At 34.7% G+C, this 27,589-nt stretch overlaps 2 protein-coding genes across 5 annotated transcripts in view; one reads left to right on the top strand and one right to left on the bottom strand.

The window, feature by feature from the left end:
* Positions 1–3,288, top strand: part of LOC110030068 (cysteine-rich receptor-like protein kinase 15) — a 10,049-nt gene extending 6,761 nt beyond the window's left edge. Inside the window, exons 2-7 of one of the 3 annotated variants that reach the window (XM_020732611.1) lie at positions 510–650; positions 755–885; positions 1,720–1,930; positions 2,005–2,242; positions 2,329–2,479; positions 2,724–3,288. In XM_020732611.1, coding sequence (XP_020588270.1) covers positions 510–650; positions 755–885; positions 1,720–1,930; positions 2,005–2,242; positions 2,329–2,479; positions 2,724–3,062 — 1,211 coding nt within the window. In that variant the 3' untranslated portion in view covers positions 3,063–3,288. The remainder of the gene's footprint in view (positions 1–509; positions 651–754; positions 886–1,719; positions 1,931–2,004; positions 2,243–2,328; positions 2,480–2,723) is intronic. The other 2 variants (XM_020732613.1, XM_020732612.1) reach the window with 2 other exon arrangements.
* An 11,251-nt stretch (positions 3,289–14,539) lies between these two features.
* Positions 14,540–26,617, bottom strand: LOC110030066 (probable galacturonosyltransferase 12). 2 transcript variants are annotated; one of them, XM_020732609.1, is made up of 5 exons: positions 26,493–26,617; positions 20,215–20,391; positions 19,630–20,043; positions 15,404–15,706; positions 14,540–15,057 (listed from the first exon to the last, which is right to left on the bottom strand). In XM_020732609.1, exons 1-5 carry the CDS (start codon positions 26,544–26,546, stop codon positions 14,776–14,778), a joined length of 1,230 nt encoding a protein of 409 aa, XP_020588268.1. In that variant the 5' UTR covers positions 26,547–26,617; the 3' UTR covers positions 14,540–14,775. The 2 variants fall into 2 exon arrangements, with proteins under 2 accessions (XP_020588268.1, XP_020588269.1); XM_020732610.1 differs by lacking the exon at positions 26,493–26,617 and having other exon boundaries at positions 19,630–20,051; positions 20,223–20,423.
* Positions 26,618–27,589: the final 972 nt, after the last annotated feature.

Genomic DNA, 27,589 nt, shown 5'->3' with positions numbered 1-27,589 from the left:
ATATATATATATGATTATTAAATATTAAATTGATCTGAAGATGTTGAGATTCATATGTATTAAATGCCCATATATTTTTTTCATTTATGCCCATGTCCTATTCGAATGTAAGCTTTTGTCGGGTTGTGCGGGGATTGTTTCTTCATCCCCGGATTCTAAAACGGATCTTGGCAATTTTCAGAAGTTCTTCAAAAATAATTTTAGCCGTACAAATGAACATTATATTTTATTTCAGTTTAACAGTACAAATGAGAGAACAATTAAATCTTTTTAGAATTTTCCCGTCAAATGTTTGTGCCTTTCTTTATAAATAAGAATTTTTTAAATAAACTTGCTAATTTATTTTTAACTCCAAATGAAAATATCTCAAAAACTAAAATCTTTTAATTTTATTTTAAAGTCTTTATTTGCTCAAAATAAAACTTTTTTTGTTTACCAAAGTGGCTAACTCAATCTTTTTTTCACTTCATTTATGGCTTATAATTTACATCCTGATGAGCAATGCCTAGTTCTAATAGGTTCAAGCAGACGCAGCCAAAGAGAGAAAATAATTATTGCAGTTTCAGTCAGTGCATCCATTTTATCAGCAATCATTGTCATTTGCATTTTCCTCATCTGCCGAAGGAAACTAATAGTTCGTAAATGCAACAGTAAGTCTAATTACCAGTTTATGCTATAATTAGTGCGGGTAAATTAAAATTGTGCTAATTAATATTGCGTACTTATTTTCTTCTTCTTGGATGCCGTTTCATAGAGCATGCTGTGGAGGAGAATATAAGAACAAGTGAATCTCATCTGCTTCCTTTTGTAAGACTTAAAGCTGCAACAAACGGCTTCTCCGATGAAAATAAGCTTGGAGAAGGCAGATTTGGCCCGGTTTATAAGGTAAGATTGAGATTAATTATATTGAGACACATGACAAGCTGATAATAATCAATTTTGTTTGCAGATAAAAGAAATAAAAAAGTTTTTACAGAATTCCTAGGGTTTGATATTTTACACATATATTTAGATTTTGTAGTGTGGCAAAATCCAGTCAAAATTTTAGCTCAATTTACCCGAATGGGTTTTTTGGGATGTATAATTCTTACTCTCCTAAACTCATTATTCTATCATTATAAGCTAAATCTCAGATTTGGAAAATCATAGAGTTTAAGAGATTTTCATCACTTTTTCTCACTGCACCATTTCTTCTTTTTTAATTAAATTCTAAACCTTAAAATATATTAAAAAATATTTTATTAGAATTTAGGGTCTGTTTAGGCAGCTTCAGTTGTTTGAAGAAGTAGTTGTAAAATTGCTGCAGAAGAAACTTTTGTTTAAAAAACTACTGTGGCTACTAATATTTTAAATAATCCAACAATTTTCTGTTGCCGCTACATTTAGTTAGGTCAGACAGCAAAATGCGGCATCCAACTACTATTTTTTGAAAATGCTGGCAAAATAGAAATGTTGCCTAACACAACAAATTATAATGAGGCACCATACCACCACTGTTTCGCTACCCCAAACAAAAGCTTAATCAAATCTCTCTCACCTCCAAAGAGTTTTCCATACATTCTAATTCCTAACTTGATTAAATTTTACTTATAGTAGAAAAACTCATTATGCTTCCTAATTGAACATGAATTTGACCAATGTTATATTAAACCTAATTTTGATTGATTCTAATCCACATTTGCTAACAAGTTAAATTTGTTGACTTGTTACTTTCACCAGGGGGTGCTATGGGATGGACGACAAATAGTAGTGAAAAGGCTGTCCAAAACCAATGGTGAAGGCCTGGTAAAATTAAGGAATGAAGCAGCTTTGGTTGCTCAACTTCAGCACAAAAATCTTGTAAAACTGTTGGGTTGTTGCTTGCAAGAGAATGAGAAGCTACTCGTCTATGAATACCTCCCTAATGCAAGCCTTGACAAGCACCTATATGGTGAGCATATATATATATATAAATCATCAGTATATGCTTTTATAATTGAACTAAATCTTTTTTGATCCAATCAGACCCTGCCTGGCGAGCACAATTAGACTGGAAAAGGAGGCATATAATCATTGAAGGAATTGCTAGAGGCCTAGTATATTTGCACAATCATTCGCGTCTGCGAATCATTCATCGAGATCTAAATGCAAAAAATATATTGTTAGATGGTGACATGAACCCCAAGATCTCGGACTTCAGCCTCGCAAAGCCTGTCGGCATCAATGAGAGTCAATGGAACACAAAACAAATTGCAGGAACATTGTAAGCATATTAACATGCCAAAGCATTCGAAACCATACTCAATGCGTATGTTGATGTTCTCATATTGTGCCTTTGATTTGATGCAGTGGATACATGGCTCCAGAATATGCGACGCGCGGCCTGTTCTCGACTAAATCGGATGTTTTCAGCTATGGAATGGTGGTGCTGGAAATTATAACTGGGAGGAGAAATGCCAGTTTTATAGAGGGGGGGAATGCCTTGAACCTTCAGACATACGTAAGTAATTCAGATAAATTCAACCTTATTATGGAATGCTTTTGTATTTACAGATCTTCTAACACCTACACTTCAATTTTTTCTCACAGGCCGCCTTGTATTTTACTTTTTAGAAACAAAAATGACGCAGTTTTTGGTGGGATAGGGGTTAGATCTGTAAATACATAAGAATTGGGTGGAATGTTGCGCTGTATCTCATTTGTTTGTTAAAACTGTGAATAATCTTTTTGGGTTTGTTTCACAGGTTTGGCAGCAATGGAATCAAGGAGAATCAGAGAAAGTTATTGATCGAGAACTTGGCGGTTTGTATCAACTGGAGGATGTGTTAAGATGCATCAACATTGGGCTGCTTTGCATTCAGGCAGACCCAGCGGAGAGGCCAAGCATGGCTTCTGTAGTGCTCATGTTGAGCACTAACGCAGAAATGCTTCCAGCCCCGACACTGCCGGGATACTTTACAGGGGAAATACCAACGAGCATGTCGCCTGAATCGTGTACTTCGGTGGGAACCAACTACGATTTTCATTCAACAGATCGGTTTACTGCGAATTCCGAATTACCGGATTCAATGGAAGCGAGATGAGTTGGACGCTGTAGAGATTTTTAGATTAGTCAATTCTTTTCTAATTTTGCAAATTTTACTTCAATGAAGAATACATAGGGCCGCTGAGCCTGTGATTATACTTTACACGTCACCTAGTAAAAAAATTGTATTTAGGATTCCTATCATTGTATAATTTCTATAATAAAGTTCTAAACCATGGGTACATAGATTTTGACAAATTTATAATGAATTGAATGTTTCGACAGAACGAATTCAACGACATCTTTAATTCGAGCTCAAATGATGCCAGATCAAGCACTAATGTATAATAAACACATTGAGGTATGCATGAAATCATGGTCAAAACACTCGACCAATCGTCCGTGACAGGTCCGATCGGCTTGTTCAACCATCTCAGTCGGTTCGAGCAAACGGCTGCCACTGGCCTGATCAACTTGACCGACCATTTCCATCGGCTCGACTAATTGTTTCCATCGGCTCGACTGATTGGCTGCCACCGACCGATTAGCTCGACCCACCATTTCTGTACGTTTGACCAATTGGCCATCACCGGACCAATCAGCTCGACCGACCGTTTCTGTTGGATTGACCGATCGGCCACCACCGACCCCCTTCTCTCGACGACTCGATCGACCGGTTGCTTCTAGCCCAATCATATCAATCGATCAACCTCAATTGAAAGTTGCATTATTGTATGTTCATTTCATAAAGCCTACAAGAGCAGATTCGCACCAGCACTATGAGGTGCACCTATCAGGTTTGTCAATCGCCATTTGAAACCTGTCGTGCTGCCAGAATGGGAATCCTATCGCTTGCTTTGAAAATAATTTAATTTTATAGTTTAATTTGGTTTAATAGATATATAATTTTAATTTTGAAAATATAGCATCTTAATTTTAATAAAATGAAATGAGACCAGACAAATCTCATATTCTCAATTGTATAAGTAATCGAGCCTAACACCTCTCGTAATACACTATTCGAAAGATAGGCATACTACTTGACAGTGAGCTCGATCATATAAACTAAAATGATTTATGATATCTGTTTGATCTGTAAATCTTTTGTGTGACTGACATGTACCCTTACCTAATATTAAAGAATAGATAGGATTTATATTATTTGGGTTCTTTAATTCTCTATAGCGGCAAACTCCTATAGTTAATTACATCTTAAATGACCGAAGTCAGCTAAGAATACTCTTGATAATGATCAGAAGTATTGTCTTCAAGAATTTCAATGATCTAGTTTTCAAGGTTGGACATGGGAAAATCAAGTGGGAATGATTCAAATAGGAGCAGTTTTATCGGAATCCAAGGGAACGAGAAGTGAGGGAAGCCGCAGACCTCAAGGCAAACCTTGATGACTTCTCAAACTATCATATTGTTGGGTTTTATATTTTAAGAACGAAATTATTTAATGTTTACTCATGTCATTTCATTATTTAACATCTGCATGATACTTGATTGCACAAATAGCCTGGAAAGTAGGAAGATTTATGTTGTATAAGACGACGACCTCGAGGCTTTAAAAGAGTTAGGGCTTATATTGCATAATATGGTTGTGCAAAAGACTAATGATAATGTGAGGATTTATGTCACACTTGGTGGACTACCTAGAAGACCTTTGAATTTATTGTTTAATTCTAAGGAAAGTTTAGCTGTTGAAGATCTTGTTTGCTCTCTTGAATATGTTCTTCTCTTGCATCCTCATCATGCTGCTCACGAAGTTTGCTCCGAGCTTCTTGTCGCAACGATTGCAAGTTTAGAGCTTAGATTTAAAGTGTGCATGCAAATAGTTTGATCGGCGTCCTGTCGCTATGTACCTCCTATATAACCAAGCTACTGTTCTTCTATTCTAAGAGGTATTGTAATTAATATGCACAGAAGTGCAGTATAATAAAAAATTATAATAAAACATAACATTGCATACTTGGGTCCCTGCTATTGCTACAAAAGGGGTTAATACAATATGGATAATATAATGAAGTGCAGGAATTAAGCAAACTGATGAAACTTAACCAAATCATGAAAGAATCCAGTATGAGAAAACTTTATTTGAATCGTGAGAAAAATCTGAATCGAATAAAACAAAATCCTTTGTCACATATGGAAGACCGGGGCTAAGCGTACGACTTTAATAAATGTGGGGGCTTAGAGCTGAATTGTGCGCTTTATAATTCCAACATAGGGTAAATGCTACCAACCCGACAATTCAAGGAGAAAAATCCCTAACCTCGATCCGAGCGATTAAACCCGTAGACCTTTATAAGTTTCCATCCAAATTTGTTAATTTTTCATGCACGTAGAATTTATTTTAGCAAGCAAAAGTAATTATGTCACAAAATAAATTTTTGTTTTCTTAAATATTTTGTAAAGTAGTGTACTCCACATGTTAATTACTGTAATCATACTAGGACTACCGACAACCTAAGAGTGTCGGAGGCAACTTCTACCAAAAGTTGGTGAATAGTATCCTCAGTCATATCCTCTCCTAGTAGGTCCTAGTGGTAGGAGATATTATTCTAAATCTCACTTTGTCCTCGTTTAGCACACATAAGCAATGTCGTCATAGCCCTAGCCGCCTAGACTTCAAATTTACACAAGTCTGATGATCCATATGTGGCAAAATATCCCTGGTTGCTCGCAAGGATTTGAATACTTATCGAATACTCATATCCTTAAGCATTGGGTTGTTAATATAGGATAAGTATTGTATAGTATTTTTATTTGGAAGTGTGAATTAATAGGTCACGAGTCATATCTTGGTGAATCCCTATGGGTTTGTTCTTTGTTTTGGTTCTTAGTGGTTGTTTATGTTTTTAGAATGAATTTATTCAACAAATTATAATAAGTTCAGGTGTCCTTTGAATTGTTCAAGAATTTTTCAAAAGAATTTGGGGAATAACCCTAAACAACTTTAGGAGTTTCTGCATCATTTATAGTTCACCGAAATTTACTATATTAACGAATTGATCATTCTTGGTTTTAGTTATGGTATTTTAACTCGTGCTTAATGAACTTCAATGTTCTAATCATCTCATAAGTGGGGTAACTAGTCATTCATTTGATGTTAAGTTTCAGAATTATATGGGTGGCACCCTTGAGGGCTAGTTAAGTTATGATGAAATCCTTACCTTTCTCTTAGGATTGAACTTGTAGTGTTTTAAAGATGTGATTAATTATATTTTTTTTTTGTCTAAACCTCATTAAATGATTGTGTATCAATCATAGTTCACTACTAAGTTCTTGGATCTCTTAAGGGCAAATTTATAATTTTGCAAAAGTTTTATGTAATGTGCTTAATCCTTATTCAAAAATTAAATCATATTGAACATTTGGCTTGGAGCCTCAAATTAGTGAATTATTGTTTTCCTAACTTATGCCCCTCACATTTGAATCATCCAAATTTATTTATCTTCCAAACATCAATAATTTGAATAATTACAATTTTACCCTTTTGTATTAGATAGTGTGAATTGGTTTCTACCCTTTAACCCTTTGTGTTTTAGTCATCTCAGAGAGTTAATAATCATCAATAATAATCGTAAATAATTACAATTTTACCCTTTTGCAAGAGTGAAGAGGAGAATATTTCAAATTTATTCTTTACATGCAAATTTTCTTTACTGATTTGGAAAGAGGTGGGTTGTTTATTTGGTTTGGTGCAACCTGCAGATGGTTGGAGTGGGATTTCACAGTGTTAACTATTTGGTTTTTGGACCTTGCAAATACTCATGCTTATATATTGATTCCTTTTATAGCATTATGGTTCATTTGGATGGCTCACAATTCATTTAAGCATGATGAGGTGGAGGTTAAGGAGGAAAGGGTGGTTGCAAATGTTTTATCTTACATATATAAACTCTACACTTATGGAAATGTAGATCTTACTTGCTTTGTTGGTTTTAATATACTTTTTTGGTAAAGCCAAGATTGCAGGTGGAAGGTGCATCAAAACTATGGTACGGCAGGTTACTTGGAGGAAACCTTACTTTCCTTGGATCAATGTTAATACAAATGATAGTTGGCTCATAAGATAGGGCGGGTTTTGGGGTTGTTTTCCGTGACTTCACAGTAAATGCATTACTTCCTTTTCTTCTCCTTGTGTTGCAAATGATGCACTTGAAGCTGAAGTTTTGGTTGTACTGCTTGTGGTTAAGGTGGTTATTAGATTTAATATTTGTTGTTTACATGTTGAATTGGATTGCTTAGAGCTTGTTAATATGATTAAAGGAACTCATTCTCCTGCTTTGCATGTTTCTTTATATGCCAATTGTATTCTTGAAATGGCTAAGCAAATGCATATCACATGGAGCTATCCTCATAGGGAAGGAAATAAGGTGGCAAACTGGCTAGCAAATAGGGGTACTTTTTGTGAGGAACTGAAGATTGGGGTGGCTCTCCCTCCTATGTTCAAGCTTCTGTTGCATAGAGATTTAATCAACATCCCCTAATTAAGACTTTATCCATTATATCAAGAGCCCATTAGTTTCTGCACTGGTTTTGGATGGCAGCTATTTACAATCAATTTGGAGCATGTCTTTTTGTTTTTTTATGAGTATACTTCTTTTGGAGATTTTGATTTTTTGGATAAGTACACTTGTAAGTTTTGGGAGCCTTTCTCTTGGATGAGTTGCAATGGTAGAAGAGGAACCCTAGGAGTGGGTATTGTATTTCTTTTGTTTTTACTAATGGGTTCCACTTCCTTCTTTTGTAACCCATATTTTTTATGGAATAAAATTACCTACGGGTCTCCTTATATATTTTTTTAATTAAAGGAGCATTATCTTGCTTGCTACATGTTAATCATTAAAAAGGGTACAAAAGTTAATTGGGAGAGGATCCCCAACTAGTAAAACTAAAAAAAAATATAAAACTTACTCAAAATAGGGATCCTTATCCACATACAACTCAACCCAAAGCAAAAGAAAAGGAATTTACCAAATACAAAACGTATACCTGAATATGTTGAAGTATACCAAACCCAAAAAGTATACTCCCAAAAGAACTAAAGAGACACTGTAAAGTAAGAGGTGAGATCCAAATAGACCAAAAAGTAGTAGGTGTAAGAAACTGAAGCAAGATCTGTCTTTAGCCATTAAACCATGTTGCAACCAAAAGAGCTTGAGGAATCCAGAGCATAAATGTTGAAAAGTAAACAAAAATAGTCCGAGCCAGGTGAAAAGTATGCATACACCCCAAAATGAACTTTCCTGCAATGACACAAATGAGTGCACTGAAGAGGAGTATCCCAATTGTAAAACACATGCCATAACCTTCTAGGCAGAGGGAAGCAATTGATACGATCAGCAATCCTCCGAAGGGGGACAATGACGGAACCAACTAGCAAATCATAGGTGACAAAAACACCCAGCAGTAGTGGAAAGTTTGAAGCATGGGTGAAAGAACAACCCAACAAAGAGAGCATTGAGCAGTAAAGAGAAAGATAGCTGGGATATAAAGCATCAAACAAAAAAGTAATAACCCAGCCAATCCAACTATCATATAGAGCACCCATATCCTAAAGAAAAAAACCTTGCAGGTAGCATATGAAACAGGTCCTTTTATCATTCAGAAAAAACCATACAGGTAACAGAATAGTGAGACATGTAGTGAAAGGAATTGCAACCATAATCAGAAAGCAATTCGGAATATAACTACCCAACAGAAAAATTAAACAAATGTGAGGTATCCCATAATGCTAAAAGCTGCCAAACACACCAAATTATGGGTCACCAAATGTCAAGTAGGATCACAGAGCAATGGAAATCATAGTTAGTAAAACTAGGCTCTAATGAAAGGAGCCTCCAGTAGTTCACTTTGGATAAGAGTGTAAAGAAAAGAATGAGGTATATCACCAATCTTAATACCATCAAGCCCCTTTTTAGCTAACCAATCTGCAGGAGTGTTTCCTTCCCTATGAATGAAGTTATATTGTATGTCAAGATGATTTATGTCTATAAGGACCAGCATACGCTTTATTAAAGTAATGAGGTATCACAAAGGTTTCCTCTTTCCAGTTAAGATATTAAATAGCTCTTTTGAATCAGTTTCCAAAACCACATTGTTAAACTGTAAAGAAGCAGTAACCTGCAAAGCAGCAAGTACAACCCAAGCCTCTGCTTCAAGGGGCGATGAGGTAATACACAGGGAGGTAAAGTAAATAAGGCACCTCCCATTAATATCATGAAACAAACCACCCTCTCCAATAGCATTAGGAGTGAAACTACCATAAATGTTTGCTTTAATCCAACCTTGAAAGGGTGGTCTCCAACTAATCAAAGTTGGTCTCCTGCCTCTCTGAAGTATAAGAGAAGTACCAGATGCATTCACAGCTCTCAAAGCTTTATGGTAGTTGGCCAAAATAAGTGAAACAGTGATAATGGGAGTGGGGTGAGAAGCATCATATTTATGGTTATTTCTAGCCAACCAAATAAACCACAAAACTATGAAAGGGAATAGTGTTATTTGTTATGAATATAACTTTTTTCCTCCCAAATAGCAAGTATGTTTTCCAAGCTCAAAAGGGGGGGTCAAACAATTCCAAAATAGCTCCCAACTTTATTCCACACTTTTGTGGCAAAGGGGCATGCATAAAATAAATGATAAGGAGACTCAGCATCCCTCTTACAGTTATAGTAATAAGAGACAAGTCTCAAGTCTTTCATCTTAAGAATAAGATCAAGTGACAATAAATTTTGAAAAAAATCTCCATAGAAAGAAAGAGATGGATGGAGAAATATATTGATGCCATATAGAAGAACTCTATTTCCAATGTGGAAATTTATGTAAATCGGAATAACGCATTTTAGTAATAGAAGTTCTGGAGTGAAATTTCCACAAAGGAACATCCCTAGTATTCACATTGAATTTTAGCAATAGAGGGGGCTTCCTCCCCAACTAAAGAGACAAGCTTAGGTAGATTCGAGCTGTCATTCATCCAACAATCAAAAACAAGTAAGTTGGTGTCAGTTATTAAGTGAGAGAAAGTTGTAAAATTTGATGTTGCACAATGATCATGTCAAAAAGAAATATATCCATCACCCACATCCTAGAAAATGAAATGAGAAGTCACATTTCTAACAAGTATGATAGCCTTCCAGATTTTAGAATCCCTCACCTTCCATATAATAAAGGATGGGTGTATAAAAGTGCAATACTTGTGATATATAAATTGAGCCCATAGAGAATCCCCAGCTCTAAATTTAAATCAGAGCTTACACATGTTTATATCAAAAATATGTTTTAAAGTTTTAAAGACAAGTCCCCCAGAAGAGATAGGTTTGCTAATCTTTTTCCAATTAACCCAAATTTTGCTAGACTGAGTATCATTCTAAAGAAATTTGTTAAAGAACACTTCAAGAGTTTTTTGGGTGCTCTTCTTTGTTTTAAGAACTTGCATAGCATATAAAGGTAGACTACACAACACACTTTTTAACAAGGTAAGCCTACCACCATTGGACAAAAAAAATGTTTCTCCGGTCATTTATTTTAGATTTAATTTTATCCAACACCTCATCCATTTGAATTTACCTCCTTCTTCCTCTAAGCACAGCACTTTCACCAATATCTTCTATGTTAGTTAAAATGTGACCATTAGCATTTTTAATCTTGATAATACTATTGATGTTCCTTTTATGTTTTAAGGTAACATGAAAATAATTTGTGTTTCTATCACCAACTATAAAAAAATATATCATTAGTTTTCTGTTGGAGGAGGTTTTTTTCCAAAGTGATTGCATCTAATAAAGAAAGAAGAGCTTGTGTCACAATTCCACCAGAGCATGTGAGTCAATATCATGAGCCTCTAACTGATCCACCCTATGCTGAGCCTCCAACACTTTATTATGCACATACCTGATGATTCTAATTTTTGAGATGAGCAACTAGCTTTTTGTGAATTTGTCATAAGATAAACCAGGGTGTCCTGGCACCATCATATTTCCAAGTTTGTTGCACAACACACAAAAAAGTATCATGAGTAGTTCATATATTAAGAAATTTAAATCTGGAAATAGAATGTTTGACATTAAAGGCTAAAGTGAGTAGGATGGAGTTATGATCAGAAGATGCATAGCTTAGATGTTGGACCCGAATGATAGAATAATGATTCAGGAGAGCAAAGTTTCTCAAGTATCGATCAAGCCTTTGAAAAAGTAATCATCTTCTCAAAGTATAAGGTGACCCATAATAGCCAAATTCAAAAAAGTCCAGCCCCTGCAATTGAGTTACAAAACTGATTTATGAGAGTATTGTCACATCTACTACCTCCTTTCTTCTCAGATGGCTTCATAACAATGTTGAAATACTCACCCACAAACCAATTTTCATTGATGGAATCACCCATAAGTTATAATTTCTACCACAGTAAATATTTATCTTGCAAAATAGAGCTGGCATAAACAAAAGTGACACACCCATGAAAATCTTTCATCTTAGATTGAGTTAAAAAAAAATTGTTCATCATCTTCCATAATAGATAATGTAACATAATGTTTCCAAAAGATCCAGATTTTTTATTCTTGTTACAAAAAGACTGATAACTTTTGAATTTCTTCACAATCATGTTTTTATTAGCGTGTACAAGAGACTCTAAAATACAAAAATAAAGATTTTATGAACCCTACAAAGTTGTTTGAGTCTATTAAGGGAGGAAGGGTCTGTCACTCCTCTAATATTTCAGATCATGATGTTAAACATGATGTCTAAAGTCAGCCCTTCTAGAAGATCTAGAAAGGTTGTCTAACTGCTCTCCATCAGAATAGTAGATACTTTCTTGTATAATGTTGTTTGCATTTAGATTAAAAAGTTCATTGTTTCTTTTATCTTTCTTTCTAGAATGTTTTGAACTTGTCATTCATTCTTTAAAGCATTAGTAGCAAGTTGTAATGGGGCATGTATGACTTCTTTGGAGGTAGATGGATCAGAAAATCTTTCTTCTTTCTTCTGACTGCCTATGATTTTCCAAAGTGATATCATTATGTGGAGTGGTATCGCTATGAGTAGGAGGAAAGGAAATTTCAACAGGCATATTAAAAAGATCAGTGTCAGTAGTATCAAAGTTTCCTTCAGGCAATGTTTGCTGAGCATGTGCATTAATATTAGTAGTAAAAGCAAAGTTTTCTTTAAACAAATCAACATTTGCATGGGAGGATTAAACTCTTTATCAACCTCAACATTAGTAGATGTGCCTTGGTGAGCAATAGAATCTTAGATTTCAGGAAGAATAGTAGGTTGGCGGTCAGTGTTTGCTTTAAGATGGGGATTCAATCGATAACAGAGAGAAGTAAGGTGCCCAAACATAGAGCAATGAGTACAATATGGGCAATGACGTTCAATTTCCACCTATTGCCAATAACCTTGATGTTGAGAGACAATCAAATTTCATTACAAAAGGGTTGAGTAATGTCCCTTTCAACTAGGACACGAGCTTCAGAGGGCCTAGTAATAGCAAAGGTGACACTACCCATTTTCAATGGTTTACCATAAGCTGCGGCCAAAGAAAAGAGAATTTCATAATTGAAAAGATGTAATTTAAGACCTGGGAATCTGATCCAAACAGGTATAACCGGTAATTCAATTTTATGATCAAAATTAACAGACCATTTCAAAAAATTCATAACACGATTATCAATTCTCAAAAACCTATTAGCAAAAAGTCTGGTGTATTCCTCATCATTAGCAAGTTAAATCAATATATGCCTTCCATCCAAAATCCCAACCTTCTACCAGCTTGTAAGCTTAAGCATTTCAAACTCCCTTCGAATTAGATCAACTTTAGGATGCCCATACATGAATTTACTAACCAACGCTAATCGACAGGAAGAAACCAGAATCGAAGACTCAACATCAGTGATAAACATAGCAAGCTTCCCATTCCTTTTCCCAAGTTTCTTAACAAAGGTATAATCCCCTCCAACATTCAAAGTATCATGAAAATCTTGTGTAAAAAAGCAGGTGGTGGGAGTGTCGGATGGCCCTCCACCCGCATCTAAAACCGCCTCAACGAAAGATCAAGCAGCAGTAGACATTCCAAAGATCGAAAGCAAACGTAATAAAATCGAGCAAAAGGAAGGATCTCACCGGCCATCACACGCAGAAACGAGGAGAAACCAAAATCGCCAGAGCAGAAGGTAAACCTAGTCGTCGTCTCCATCTTATATAAGTTATAGTTGGTTTTATGATGGAAATTTATGAAAAATTTCCTAATAATCTGACAAACTAGCAGCAATTCTCACATCTAATCCTAACAATATATTTGAGCAATTTTTCGATGAATTTTTTGCGGGAAATATGCCATTTTTTTTTTTTTTTTTGCTTCTTCTTTAATTGTAGCATTTTTTTTTTTTTTTTTGCTTCTTCTTTAATTGTAATGGACAAGGAATTCATTTCCGTCTAAAGATTTCAAAAGGAATGAATTTTGACAAAAAATCACAAAAAAAAAAAGACATCAGAAATAGCAAATTTCAATAGAGTGGCTATAAAAAAAGTAGATATGTATGTTCCACTCAACCTGATATTGCATATTTCATAATATTAGTAAACCGATTCATGCACATCCAAGTGAAGATCATGTGACAGTACTAAGTGAAAATCCTATGAATGTAGTACTACGAATCCAACAATATTTAAAATCCTCACCACAAAAGGGAATTTCATTTAAGAAAAAATCTTGTCTAAACATTAATGGATATATAGATGTTGATTGGGAAGAAACTGCCTTGCCTAAGATTTATGATATGAAATGGATGTTGATGGCTTTATCTTATATAAATGTTGAATTTAGAGATACGGTTAAGGGTTTTATGAGCTACTATGGCTAAAAGGATTAATGGAAAATTTTGTTTATCCATCCCAACTTCGTAATGAAATTATTTTGCAACAATAAAACAGTTAATGATATCACATACAATCTTGTTTATCCATCCCTAAACCCTAAACACAATCAAGTAGAATATGTTGAATTATATTAGCATTTCCTCGAAGAAAAACTTGAAGCCAAAATAATCTAATTTCTATTTGTAAAACGAAAAAGATTTGTTAGCTAACATATTCACCAGGGTGGTCTCAAGCAAGTTTTTAAATGCTCACTTGATAAGTTGGGCATGCAAGATACATATGCTCTAACTAAAGGAGAAGCATTAAGATTAAGATGAGCATTAATGGAAGATCCCTCAAAATCAAACATCAAAACAGAAAATAGATTTAATTTAGTCGGCCATTAAGTTAGGAATAATTTATATTCTACTAATGTATATTATACAATATTATTTCTTTCTATAATAGGAGTATATTCTCTTTCCTTGCATATTTGCTTGCTGTATTATAAATATTATAATATGTATTACATAAATTGTACAGAAAATAAGTGATGTCTGTCACTTCAGAGCTCATAGAAGCAATAAGTGAAAAAAACAGTAGTTAAAATTCTTATTCATTCTTCTACAGATCTTTGTAAATTACATTACTATGAATACAGCAAAGAATCACTCCTAGTAATTAAGTATTCTCTCAACTAAGAAAATTGATGAAACAAATGAGCTAACAAAGGATCTAAAGTATGCACTCCAGTGCTGGAAATTCACAAAATTAAAGCCCACTCTAAGCACAGCTTCCATCTCCAGCCTTGAACAAGCAAATCTCCCTGATCTCCTTTCTCCTCATCAAAATCAACCTTTTGTTCAAAACCCCCACAAACCACTTACAAAATGCTATGTGCACTTCTCTAACTACGGCCTTATGTTACAAGCTTTAATAAATCTGTCTGAGAAATCTATGTAATTTGTCCAAAGAGGCCTAAGTTGAGGAAAAGCAATTTCCAACCAGGGCTTGGCCCTGCCATTAAAATGAATTACAGCAGCTTTCTGAGCAACGTCTTTAGTCGTATTTTCCTGATATCCAAGCCCCAACATGTGCCAATAAGGATCTATTATATGAACATGACCTTGAAATGCTATGAGACCCGGAGGCAAAGTCCCTAATTGCCACAAGCTCAAGTCCAATTCCAAGTTCTACAAAATAAAGAGCATATGCAGGCATGCATAAATGCGCAAAATAGGTTAAGGAATAATTAAAAAAAAAGAACAATATGAGCCTTAAAGGTCTAAAACTACTTCGAGATGAGTGCAAGGAAAGACAGTCGCTCTAGATTTTTATTAAACTCTTTAATATCATATAATATATTAAAAAATTTTCACATCATAAACACAAATACTTCATAATAGTTTAATAGTAAGATTGGTTTAATCTAATAATCATATATATAATAGTTTTAAAAAATATCAAGGACTTTTAAACATATCATGAATAATTTGTAATCATAACATCCTAATAAACATGTATCTTGTGGAATAATACCTTTTGAATCCATTCATGATATATTTCTTTGATATTTGTTTTCCTCCAGGCATCGAGGTCGAAGATATTCATGCCAAAGGCCCAAGCGCATTCTTCAGGATTGAATGAATTTGAGATCAAAGGGTGGGAGAAGTTTAGATAGTTTTTGAACCTCTTGGACATGACGAACTTATCCTCACCTCTGCAGGTCTCAACAGCGCCATTAACTTTGCCTTGGAGATCAATTTCCCAGAGAGGTGAGAGATCAGCTTGGACTACGATATCATCATCAAGAAATACCAACTTTTTAAGGCTTGGAAATAGCTGCCATGTTACGAACAAGAGAAGGCAATTAATGCTACATTAGTATCGGCAGTAAATGTTAAATTATGAATCATACAATAATTTTTGGGAAAAAAATACGCATAATTCAATAATTGTGCGACAAACAATTCATAGATTTTCATAAAAAAGCAGTATAAACATTTATCTTTAACTAAGATTCTTTTATCCACAAAAATATTTGTTACAAGTAGTCGAGTATTATTGTAAAATAGCAAACAATTGATTTAAGTATTACAGAAAAAAAATAAGAGTCAAAAAATATATATATTTTTATTAATAAAAAGGGCTTCAAAAAGTAGCACATAATATTTTTATTAAATCAAATAACAGCAAATTATATGATTTGTTAATAACAATGCAAATAATTATCATGAATGTATAAGAAAAAATAATAATAATAAAATATTTTACAAATAATAGAATAAAAGTTTTGGATTCATATTTGTCCTGTAGACCATGCCGAAGGTATAGAGCGTAGGGACCAAAGGAGAGAAAAAGAGCGAGAGAGAATAAATGAGTGACACAATGATTGCCCCCAGCGATACAAATTTACGGTGTTCTCCGGGCTCTCAGATCCATTTTATGTATTGAAAAAAGTTGTTACAAGAAAATAAAAGAGTATTGCCTAAATGAATAGAAAGCCCAAATGGCATTCTCCCATTTACATGACAAAGAACCTCTGCTTTATAAACCATAGGAGGTATTTAGAAAATTACATCATACCCCTAGGAGTTACAAGTTATTATATCTCTGGAAGTTACCATTTATCATTGTCTCTGTAAGTTACAAGTTATTATTGTTCATCGGAGTAATCGATTATTATTATCTCTGAGAGTTACAAGTTATTATTGTCTTCACATGCATCTTTTCATATATCTGACATATTTTTGTATATTTGACATCTTTTCATTGGTGGGTCCATTTGACAATGTGGTCGGTCGTTTGATTGGGTTGGCTGGCAGAATGAGGTGGTTGGGCAGTCTCTACTACCATCGTCACTCATCTAGATTCACGCGGGCATTTTTCGGATATACAAAAAAACATAAAAATTAGGTTTTTTTTTTTTTTGGAAATTGAGTTAAAAAAATTTTTAAGTATCAAAGCAAACATTTATTTTGGTTCAACTTTATATTTTTCCTTGACCGCTTCAAGTGCGCCCTCGTTGAGCAAAATTGGGTGCAATTTGAGTAAAGATATAATATGGAAGGTCATATAAAAAATTTACATATCTAATACCTAAAATTTTTTATTTATTTAAATATCATTCAATGTTTTAATACTATATTAAAAATATCATCAATTGAATCCAAATTTGCCATGAAGACCATGCTCTATGACAAGGCATAAAGCATAGGCATCGAGGGAACGAAAAGGAGCGAGACCGAGAAAAAGGAGTGATTAGAAAGCCCAAACGGTTCGGGATAATTATTCAGGAGTGGGGGTGTTTTCCGTGCTCTTGGACCCATTTTATATATTGTAAGAAATTATTATTACAAGAGAAGAAGAGAATAATGACTAAATGGCTGGAAAGCCCAAACAACCCTTTTCACATGAAAAAAATCATCTTATTTATAAATCATAGATGGTATTTAGAAAATTACATCATTGCCCTTGAGAGTTACAAATTATTATGTTCTTGAGAGTTATTAATTATTATTCTCTTGAGAGTTACCGGTTATTATGCTTGTGGAAGTTACTGAATGTTATTGTCTTCCTTGGCACATTTTCTTTGTTGGGTCCATCCGGCAATGTGGTCAACCGGTTGGTTAGGGTGGTTGCTTGGTCTCTACTATCATTTGCATTTTTCGGACATAAAACATGCCCTTAAGTCACTTGCTTCTAGGAAGTCAAGTTGCGATAAGAATGAAAGAATTTAAAAGACGAAAATGCAAATGTGATAATCATACTCCCTTAATTTCAGTGTTTCCTAACACCCTGTTTTCTCTGGTCTTGAAATGCTCTCTTGAAACTTTTTCGGATCGATTTTTTATTTGCTTTGTCGGTCGGCTATCTGACGTTCGGCTGGTTGAGGTGACCTTTGGCCAGTTTTGTTGGCTTCATCTGCCACTTAATAAATAGGTTTATTTTATTTTTTTAATATTTTTAAGAAAAACACATAAAAATATTTTGTAATCTTTGTGAATATGCAAGTGAGGTGATATTTTTTGTTGTTTTTCACCTTTATTTTAGCATTTTACCTCTATCGGGCTATTTGTTAACGATAGTTACTCAATAATTAATACTGACATTAGTTGATTTGCTCGCCTCGAAAGGGAGTCTTTAATTTGCTCACCCTAGAGGGGAGTCATTGATTTTCTCTCCCCGAAGGGAGACTTAGATTTGTTTGCCTAGGAAAGAAGGCTTTAATTTGCTCGCTCCGGATGGGAGTCCTTCATTTGCTTGTTCCAAAGGTGAGTGTTTGATTTTCTTGGTCAGTTCGAATTTCTCGAGCGTCGACTTGGATGTAGACACCTGTGAACTCTTCGAGTTCTTCGAGTTCTTCGAGTCTCTATCGAGCCCCGTGATCTGTTGGTTGGCGGGATTCATTGTAAGTTCCCTCAAGTCACGGGTTTGATCCTCAGTGGCGATGGATTCTCGAATATTTAGGCACATGACGTGGACTCTCATTATGGGGCCTAACACATGGGAAATCAATATTTGGGCCTCTGCCAAATACCGATTTTTTTTTTAACATATATATATATATATATTGAAAAAAGGCATATTTATATATTATCAGTGAAAGGTTTTTCGATCGCCCGACATTTTTGGTCACCTGGATATTTCAATCGCTAGGGAATTTCGGTCATCCTGATTTGTGATGACCGATCGTAGGCATACAGCAGGCTGCAGGCAGGTGATAGGCCGAAAGCAGGTTGTCTGACGGAGGCGATCAAAACATCGGTTGGTCGGAGAGTGGTTTGTTGAAAGCACAAACGAATTAAGTGATATTTATGTAAATACATAAATACATAAGAATTGGGTGGTAGGTATGTAAATCTTCCTTGGATTTAACATGGTTAGTCGAAGACATACAGCCGGTCAGAGGCAGGTGATCGCCTTGAAGAAGTGGTCTGCCTGCCAGAGGGTGGCTTGCTGGCAGCCGGAGGGTAGCTTGTTGCTTGCTGGAAGCACAAACGAATTGAGTGGTATTTATGTAAATACACAAGTATATAAGAATTGAGTAGTATGCATGTAAATCTTCCCTTAATTTGAGATTGGGCCTTCGGAGGTATGCGGCTGGCCAGAGCAGTGAGGCGGTCGGCCAGAGGTGCTACCGGTCGGGCATTCAGGAGGGTCGTTTGATAAGATCTCCGTTCAACAAAAGGAGAATTTGTAGGTTGAAGCCTTCACTGTGGGTCGGTCGGACGACGATCTCTGCTACTATTGGCATTTCTAGTAGATCCATCATTATGCTCCTACTGGACTGGTTATCATGCTCCTGGAATTAATATATTATTATTGTCTTCATTGGCATCTTTTCGTTGCTCAGTCCATCCGGCAATGTGGCCAGCAGATTGGCTAGGGTAGTCGATCGAATGAGGTTCGTCGACATTTTTCAAACAAACATTACCATTGTCAACTTTTTCTCAAATAAAACATGTTTATTCCAAGCATAAATTTACCAAACTAAATAAAAAAAAAGAAAGATTTGCATGCATACCACTCAATACCTATGCATTACATATCTAACTCCTAAACTTCAATCTTTATACACATGCCAACTTGCATATGCACTAAAAGTATGGTTCACTTTTTTTTTAAGTTAAAATGACATTATCTTGTATGTAATATGAATGATTGAACTGATATAAATGCAAAAAAATAAAGCTTAATGTTAAATATGTGGGATGTATGTAAACTTCGCTTAAATGAAGTTATCTCAGAAGCCATACACATACCTCCGGTAGGTAAATCCGGATATGATTCATAATGGAGTAATACTTGGGACTCAACGCCTGAAGCTTCGCCGCCACCACCACCGGCTTCTCCGTCTCACTCGCCAAGATAGCAGCAGACCCTCCTTGAAACTGAGACCTCGCCTCTCGATCCCTCTCCATGACCTCCAGCACCGGCACTCGCCCCCTCGCGAACCAGTCGAAGTGGTGGAGTGCTCGGACCTCCACGACGGCGGGCGCAAGCGAATGGAGCGCGAACCAAGCCTGCATAGGCGCGTAGGTCTTGCGATCGGTGATTATGTGTACGACGACGGAGTTGCGGAGGAGTGCGTGGTGGACGAGGGAGGATGCGACGACTGCGGCGGCGAGAACGTTGTCGGAGGCGAGGACGAAGTGGTGGCGGGAGTTGTCGACGAGGGCTGGCAGGGAGGGAGAGGGGATCGTGAGGCTGCACTGGTGGAGTGCTTGTTGGCGAGGCGGAGAGAGAGGTAGTGTAAGGTTTTGGGGTGCTGCTGGATGCTACGTGGTGGTAGAGGAATTCTTGGATTTTGGCAAAGCGGGTTTTCTTTTCCAGAAGCTTGATCTGGTGGCTGGCACAAGTTCGGGGGGAGGGAGAGGGGTTCGTGCGGCTGCGCTCGTGGAGTGCTCGGCGGCAAGGCGGAGGGACAGGCAGTGTAGGGTTTTGGGGATGCTGCTGGATGCTACGTGGCGGTAGAGGAATTCTTGGATTTTGGCGATGCGGGTTTTCTGTTCCAGAAGCTTGATCTGGTGGGAGCCAGTTTGTAAGAATTTGGAAGAGTTGCAGAACGATTTGTTTGCATGTAACAATGATCGAAATTTTTAACAATATAATATTTGCATTTATTTTAAAACTAATTTAAAAGAAATGCTCTAAATAGAATAATTATTTGAATTCATATTGTTCAAATGTATATATTTGTAAGCTTTTTTATATTATATATCAGCGGTTTTCCAAAAAAATAAATAAATAATAGAAATTTCATATGCCAAAATTTAATAGATCGCTACAATTTGTTCCCAAATTAATTTTCTTAATTTGATAAAAACAATTGTTATTTTGTAGATTTTCTCAATTATATAAATGCCTTAATAAATGAAGAAAATTTTTATTTGTTTTTTTTTTATAATAATTTCTCATAGAAATCATATCAAATAATTTATAAAAGATTATTGTACTCGTATTTATATAAGATGGCAGGCCACCTACGGGAAGCTGTTACTATAATCGAAGACATTTTTTTGAAATTTTTTGGAAAAGTTAAGTAGCACGAGAGTTTAAAGTAATGATTTCCTCACCAAGAAATAGAGAGTATATTAGAGGCCCTTTAGGATTCATTTTGATTTTATTTTTTGTTTTTTTATTTTTAATTTTTCTTATTTATATTTAATTTAAAATAAAATATTTTTTACTATTTATTTAAGGTATGATTATTTTAAAAACATTAAACACAACTAAATTTTTTTAATGTGTTTAAATACATAAAACTTCTTTTTCAAAAACATACTAATTTATTTTAGAAATAAAAAATAAAATTCTATAAGAAATCATCAATAAAATATATTCTTAAAAACAAAAGAAAAAAATAAAAATAAAAATAAAAAATAAAATTGATCCCAGAAAATACTTAATAAATTTTAAAGGATTTAAAAAATTTACATAAATTTATTACTAGCTAATATATCTAACACCTACATTTTTAAATTTCTATATATACCATTCAACCTCTAAAACGCACAAAAAATATTAATTTCCATGCATGTAGGAAGATTAACGACTGTAGAATGATTAATTAGTGTGTTAACATTCCACGAAAATCCAACACACTCAGGTAATTAAAATGACATATAGAGACACCATGTTTTCTTACGTGGAAAATCCTAGAAAAGGGTAGAAAAGGATGAGGTCTAGGCCAATTGAAATAATCTACTATGTGATTATGAGTGCACATGCTCACTCTTGTCCTCATTTAGGGAAAATGGAATTACAAAATTGATGTACAATAGTGTTTCAACCATAATAGTCGTAATGTCGTGAAGACCGTTGTCTATTTTTATGGAGGTAGTGGTCCGCTGTGAATGTTGTTGACAGTGGTTGTAGTGTGAGCTTGTAATAGAGCTCGTAGTTTTAAGCCAGGATAGTGTTAGTCATATAGGTCGTAGATAATTCCTTTAGAAGTGTGGTTTATTCATAGAGGTCGTAGTAAAGAGTTGTAATAACGTTAATAGACTACAGAGGTCAGAGTTCAGAGATGTTGTGTAGATCGTAATTGGTCACATAGGTCATAACAGAGAGTTGTAACAACATCCATATGGTGCAGATGTTGGAGTTTGGAGCTGCAAAAGCTGTGATAATGTTCGTAGGCCATAGAAGTCGAAGTTGAGAGCTGCACAAGTTATGATAACACATGTAAGTCATAGAGGCTGAATCAGAACTACATTAATTGTGATGTTCGCCAACCACTAAGACCGTAGGACGCAAAGAGTAGAATTGGGAGTTGCTTGCATTGTGATAACATATGTACGCTATAGAGGTCAGAGTTAAGAACTGCATGAGTTGTGATAATAGAAGTATGCAACATAAGAAAAGTTGACAACTATATGAGTTGTAATAACTTCCAATTGTCATGGTAGTTGGAGTTGAGAGCAATTATGATGTTGATATTTGAAAAATTCCATCCCTTAAAAATCTACGGAAGTACCAACATTTTGAGGAAGCAAAGCCGACACCATTTGAAGGTGAGTTTTTCCTTTCTTAAGGGCATAGAAAACGAGCATACAAAGATCAACAATATCCTTTTAACGATGAGAAGGATTTTGCAATAGTTGTAGTCTTTGTTCTAGATAGTCTTGGTCATTGTAGCTCACTCGGTTGATATGACATTCGTATAGTACGACAATATATTTGTCTATACATCTTTATTTTGCTTGGTATAGCAAAAAATTTGACATTGTTGTCGATGTTGCTTTTGCATTTCCTTTTGAGTTGTGGTTTTCCCATCTCTTATGCATTTACAAGATTTCGTTGTGAATCTTTTGAGCCGATGTCACCAAAATTTTGGGCCATCGCTAAGAATGTTTGATTGTATAAGTTGTATGGTCAGAGTTCATCCACTTAAGGACCATTGCCTATAGTAGAAGAAGTTAGTTATAATCCTTAAGTTATTTAAAAGTTGTCCTAGGTTGTATAGCTAGAGATGTTTGATGATGGTAACATGTATTAAAATTAAGTCAAAAGGAAATCCTTTTAATGATGTAGTACTCATCCTATGTTGCATAGCCAGAGCATTCTCTTAATGTCATTAACCTGTGATTGGCAAAATCATGTGAAATCCACTAAGAATTTTTGACTTATTTGAGGCTATTTGCCGATGCTTTTAATTGGTGATAGTAAAAAGTAATAGAAGATGTCGAATTGAGTCTCTTAGGTAGAATAAGGCGTTGGTTGAATTAAACCATATTATTTTTTAAATATAGATGCAAACATATTCAAGGATGACATTTGATAACTTTTTGTTATTATTCTTAAATTTGTTGTCCCTCGATGGGGGCATTGTCCACATGAGCATGTAAAGTAGCATGTGTATCAAACCTTGAAGATATTGGCTTCTTAATCCAGTTAATGAGAAACTTCAGTACAATGAGGGGATGATGAAAAAGTGCTCTTTGCAATGAAGTTTTTCGCTAAGTTTAAAAATAGTTCTCGAGGACTTCACATCTGAATGAGGTGTGAAATGGCTACCCTACCACAATTGTGCCTGAGATGTTAACATGAATGACATTTTGAGACTGCAATGAAGGTTACTACTTAGTGTAGAAGTAGTTTTCATATATTTTTTGTCTGAATAAGATGCGGGAAGACTGCCCCACCACATTCATGTCAGGGACGTTAGAACTTTGGAGATTACAACGAAGGTTGTGCACCATATTGAAGAATGCAAATAAATGGTCTTGAAAAGGCACAAAAATGGCTCCTTTTCTAGTTGGATGATGCATATCATTAGCAGACAAAATATAAGCTAAGCATATCAGACTTGAAGAAAGCGTTGAGAGAGACTTCACTTCCTACATATGACACCAAACATATGTGTGTCAAAAGATTCACGATAATATAGTGATTATTTAATATTTTATAATTGCACAAAAATTCAGTACATACTCAGGAAACTAAAGTGACACATAGATACACCATAATTTTTATGTGAAAATTTTTAAAAGATGAAAAAACCACTAGGCTTAGATAAATTGAAATAAGGTATTATAAAATGATGAGTACATTAACTCACTCTTTTCCTGAGTTAGGGAAATAAAATTATAAAGTTGATGTACAATTGTATTTCAATAATAACAGTTATAAGGGTCGTGAAAGCCATAGTCGATTGCTATGCAGACAATAGTCAATTTGTGAATGTTGTATAAGGTTGTTGTAGCACCAACATGTCATAAACATCATAGTTTAAAGTCATGGTAGTAGTTGTAAGAAGTTATTATGGGATGCCTTGTTACAACATCTTTGGGAGGCATGGTTGCACCGTATGCTTGGTTTATTGTTGTGTCATATTTAAGGAGTATTGCTACGCTATCTTTGGGGTGTGTTATTACACTATTATTAGAGTGCATTGCTATGTCATATGCAAGGTATGTTTTTCACCATCTTCAAGGAGTTGTTATACTATCTTCGAGATGCATTGTTACATAATCTTTGAGAGGCATTATTGCATCATATGTGAGGACACCACTATATTGTAATCAGTGTGCATTGTTATACCATCTTCGAAATGCATTGCTCCGTAGAATGCTTTCCTTACTTTATAAATCTAGTTGTTACTCAACACAATGTTTTGTTACTTTGCATCGTATTTAGGATTACGTAGTGTGCGTTGTGATTTCATAAGGGGCTTCATTATGATAAGCAGAGGGTGGTCGGTGGTGGTCAACGGTGAGCGGTGGTTAATGTTGTCTTGTGATTGCAAAAGCGGGTGATGTTCGTTGGATATTCAATGTGGAACATCGAATCTCGACTCATTCTTCTCCAAGTCTTGGGATTCCTCTAATTCAAGGTCTACACCCCCTGTCACAAAAATGGGTAGAGTTCAATTTATAAGGACTAGGAAAGACCTTCCTAAAAGCAAGAAAAGAATCCAAGCAACTTTATCGGACAACCTAACGAGATCTTCTTAATTGGACAACGTTGTGTAAATATTTGAATGCCTTAATAATATTGGAATTGAGTGATCTTCGACTCACTTTATTCTTTTTGTTTAGATACTTGATTCGATTATAAGTTTATCATATTTGAAATTCATTTGACATTCTAATTGAGTATTTGAAGCTGCCAAAGATGACTTGATGACTTGATATAGACTTGATTTAACTCGAATTGGACCAACTTTAGTGTCATTGTGTTTGTCTCGTTGATACGGTTAGTTTAATTATAAGTTTATGATTTTGAACCTTTCTTGCTAAAAACTTGTCCCAAGATTTGTGTCCCGCTTTAAAATTGTGTCGGATGATGAATTTGTTTTTGATGTATCAACTTTCTTCGACTAATTTAGCATAAAAAACATCATATATTGGTATATACTTTGTTATTATCTAAGCACTAAAATGATATGTAAGAAGATATAAAAATTTAGATATTATATATACAAATGTATATATAAGATTTTGTGATATACTTAAATCCCTTAAAAAAATATGATGTTATTTACCATTTACAACTATAATGCAGCATGGCTTCAAGAACAACAAATGAGAATTATTTAGAAAAAAAAAAAAAGATCTGAATTTGTTTTCAAATTTACAAATTTTTCATGTGTAGCAACATCTAATGTACGCTGCACATCCTTTGTTATATCTCTAATCGTATTTCTAGTAGTATTATTTCTTCTAATTAATCAACTAACAAGCTTGATTATAATTTTCTAATTCTTATTGGTTGTTTCAATAAATACTGGCTAAAGACTATATAAGTCAATCATCTTCACTCATCTAACTGTTATATTGTACTCAAAATTTTATAAAAATACACCTAAAATATATAACAACTTTATGAACCTTGAGCCATTCAAGCACATAAATGCTTGTTTAAGAATCAATTTCAAATTAGCTATTATTATCTGACACAGAAAGTTTGATATTTAGAATTATAACATTTTGGTGTCATAAATGTATGCATGAAAGTATATTTCACTTTTAAAAATATAATGATGAAGATATTAATTTTAATGTGATGTTAAGCATATGAGTGGCAGACATGTAAAAAAACGAATGTTTAGGTGATAGATAGTAAATACATGAGAAGTATTATGTGATTTGTATGTATTTGGGACTCCGAATGTAGAGCTACGTTTGGATTGGAATAGTTAAGAATATCTCGTTCTGTTACAGGAATATTTCATCTACATTATTTATAAAAAATAAAGTGTTATTCGAGTATTATATGATGTTATTCGATTATTTTGCGGTATTATTGTAGTATTCCCCGCGTTACTTGATTTGGGGCTGAAGTGTTATTGAAATATTCCCTCGTGTTACTTAATTTGGGGCCGTGTCATTCCAAAAACATAGTGAAAATTGAAATAACACGGGGAATATGCCGAATAACACAACCCTAAATCAAATAACGCGAGGAAATATTCTAATAACACCGCAAAATAATCGGATAATACCATATAATTTTCAAATAACATTTAATTTTTTACAAATAAAATAGATAAAATATTCCCGTAACACAATGAGATATTTCTAACTATTGCAATTTAAACGTAGCTCTACATTTGGAGTCCAGATGTAATATTTTTCCATGTCATTTCCCCCAATTATTATTAATGAATTAGAAATAATACCAGAGCCTTAAGCCTTAATGCAAACGCTTTTGCATCGGATTTACTGGTTTTCATTTCTGCAAGAAATTCCTCCAGAGATTCTGGAGCGTCAGAGCCAAACAGCGGAATTTTGACGTCAGCTTCTTCCAGAATCCGATATATTTCTTCAGGGACTCTCTGCAACATATAATGATATTTGAAATATTTTATCAAGCAATATATTAAGAAAAATAATTTAAGTGATAAAATAAATACCGATTTTTCGAGGGGTTTTCCGAATATTTTGGGACCGATCCTTTTTCCCACACAGCCTATATTAAAATAAAAAAAGTAAATTATTTGATTTTCTTAAAGATAAATAAATATAATAAATTAATGTTTTAAAATTTATCTTGAGTGGGAAATAGCTAAATTCCATTTTTAATATAGTTGCTGTTTCTGCGATCAAATGTTCAAAGCTAAAATGAAGGGAGATTTAGATACAGATCATATAATTTTTATATTTATATAGGTGATATATATATTTTAATTTTTCTTTTTTTATTTCTAACACTTTAATTTTATGTATTTATTAAAATATAATTATTATTAATCTAAAACGTGAATACCTCGTTTCATGGACGGATAACTATTATATATGTGAAAAATCAAAATTTCAATATTTATTGTGTGAGTGTGCGCCGCAACCTGTAGCCTGTTGGTTGGTGGGGTTTACTGTAAGTCCCCTCAGATCATGGGATCGATCCCCAGTGGTGCTGGGTTCTCAAATATTTAGGCACATGACGCAGACTCTCATCATGGTGCCTAGCGCATAAGAAATCGGTATTTGGGCATCTACAAAAAAACAATTTGTTTTTTTGATATATATATATATATATATTTGTGTGTGCACGCGCGCCCGCGCCGCAAGTCATAGCCTGTTGGTTGGCAGGGTTCACTGTAAGTCCCCTCAGGACACGGGCTCGAAGACACGGGCTCGATCCCCAGTGGTGCTGGGTTCTCAAATATTTAGGCACATGACGCGGGCTCTGCGGGCTTTCATCATGACGTTTAGCGCATGAGAAATCGGTAATTGGGCATCTGCCAAATACCACTTTGTTTTTTTGAAATATATATAT

The sequence above is a fragment of the Phalaenopsis equestris genome, unplaced genomic scaffold (assembly GCF_001263595.1).
Source record: "Phalaenopsis equestris unplaced genomic scaffold, ASM126359v1 Scaffold000646, whole genome shotgun sequence".
Classification (NCBI taxonomy): domain Eukaryota; kingdom Viridiplantae; phylum Streptophyta; class Magnoliopsida; order Asparagales; family Orchidaceae; genus Phalaenopsis; species Phalaenopsis equestris.
The sequence above is the reverse complement of the archived record's forward strand: the minus strand, read 5'-3'. Positions and strand labels throughout refer to the sequence as shown.

Excerpts from the sequence above, each read along its gene's own strand:
- LOC110030066 (XM_020732609.1), bottom strand. The coding sequence starts at position 26,546 with ATGAAAACCAGTAAATCCGATGCAAAAGCGTTTGCATTAAGGCTTAAG. Across the intron at positions 20,392-26,492 it reads CATTAAGGCTTAAGGCTCTG|ATCAAGCTTCTGGAACAGAA; the intron begins GTATTATTTCTA and ends GGCTCCCACCAG. Across the intron at positions 20,044-20,214 it reads CCCCCGAACTTGTGCCAGCC|CTCGTCGACAACTCCCGCCA; the intron begins ACCAGATCAAGC and ends TCCCTGCCAGCC.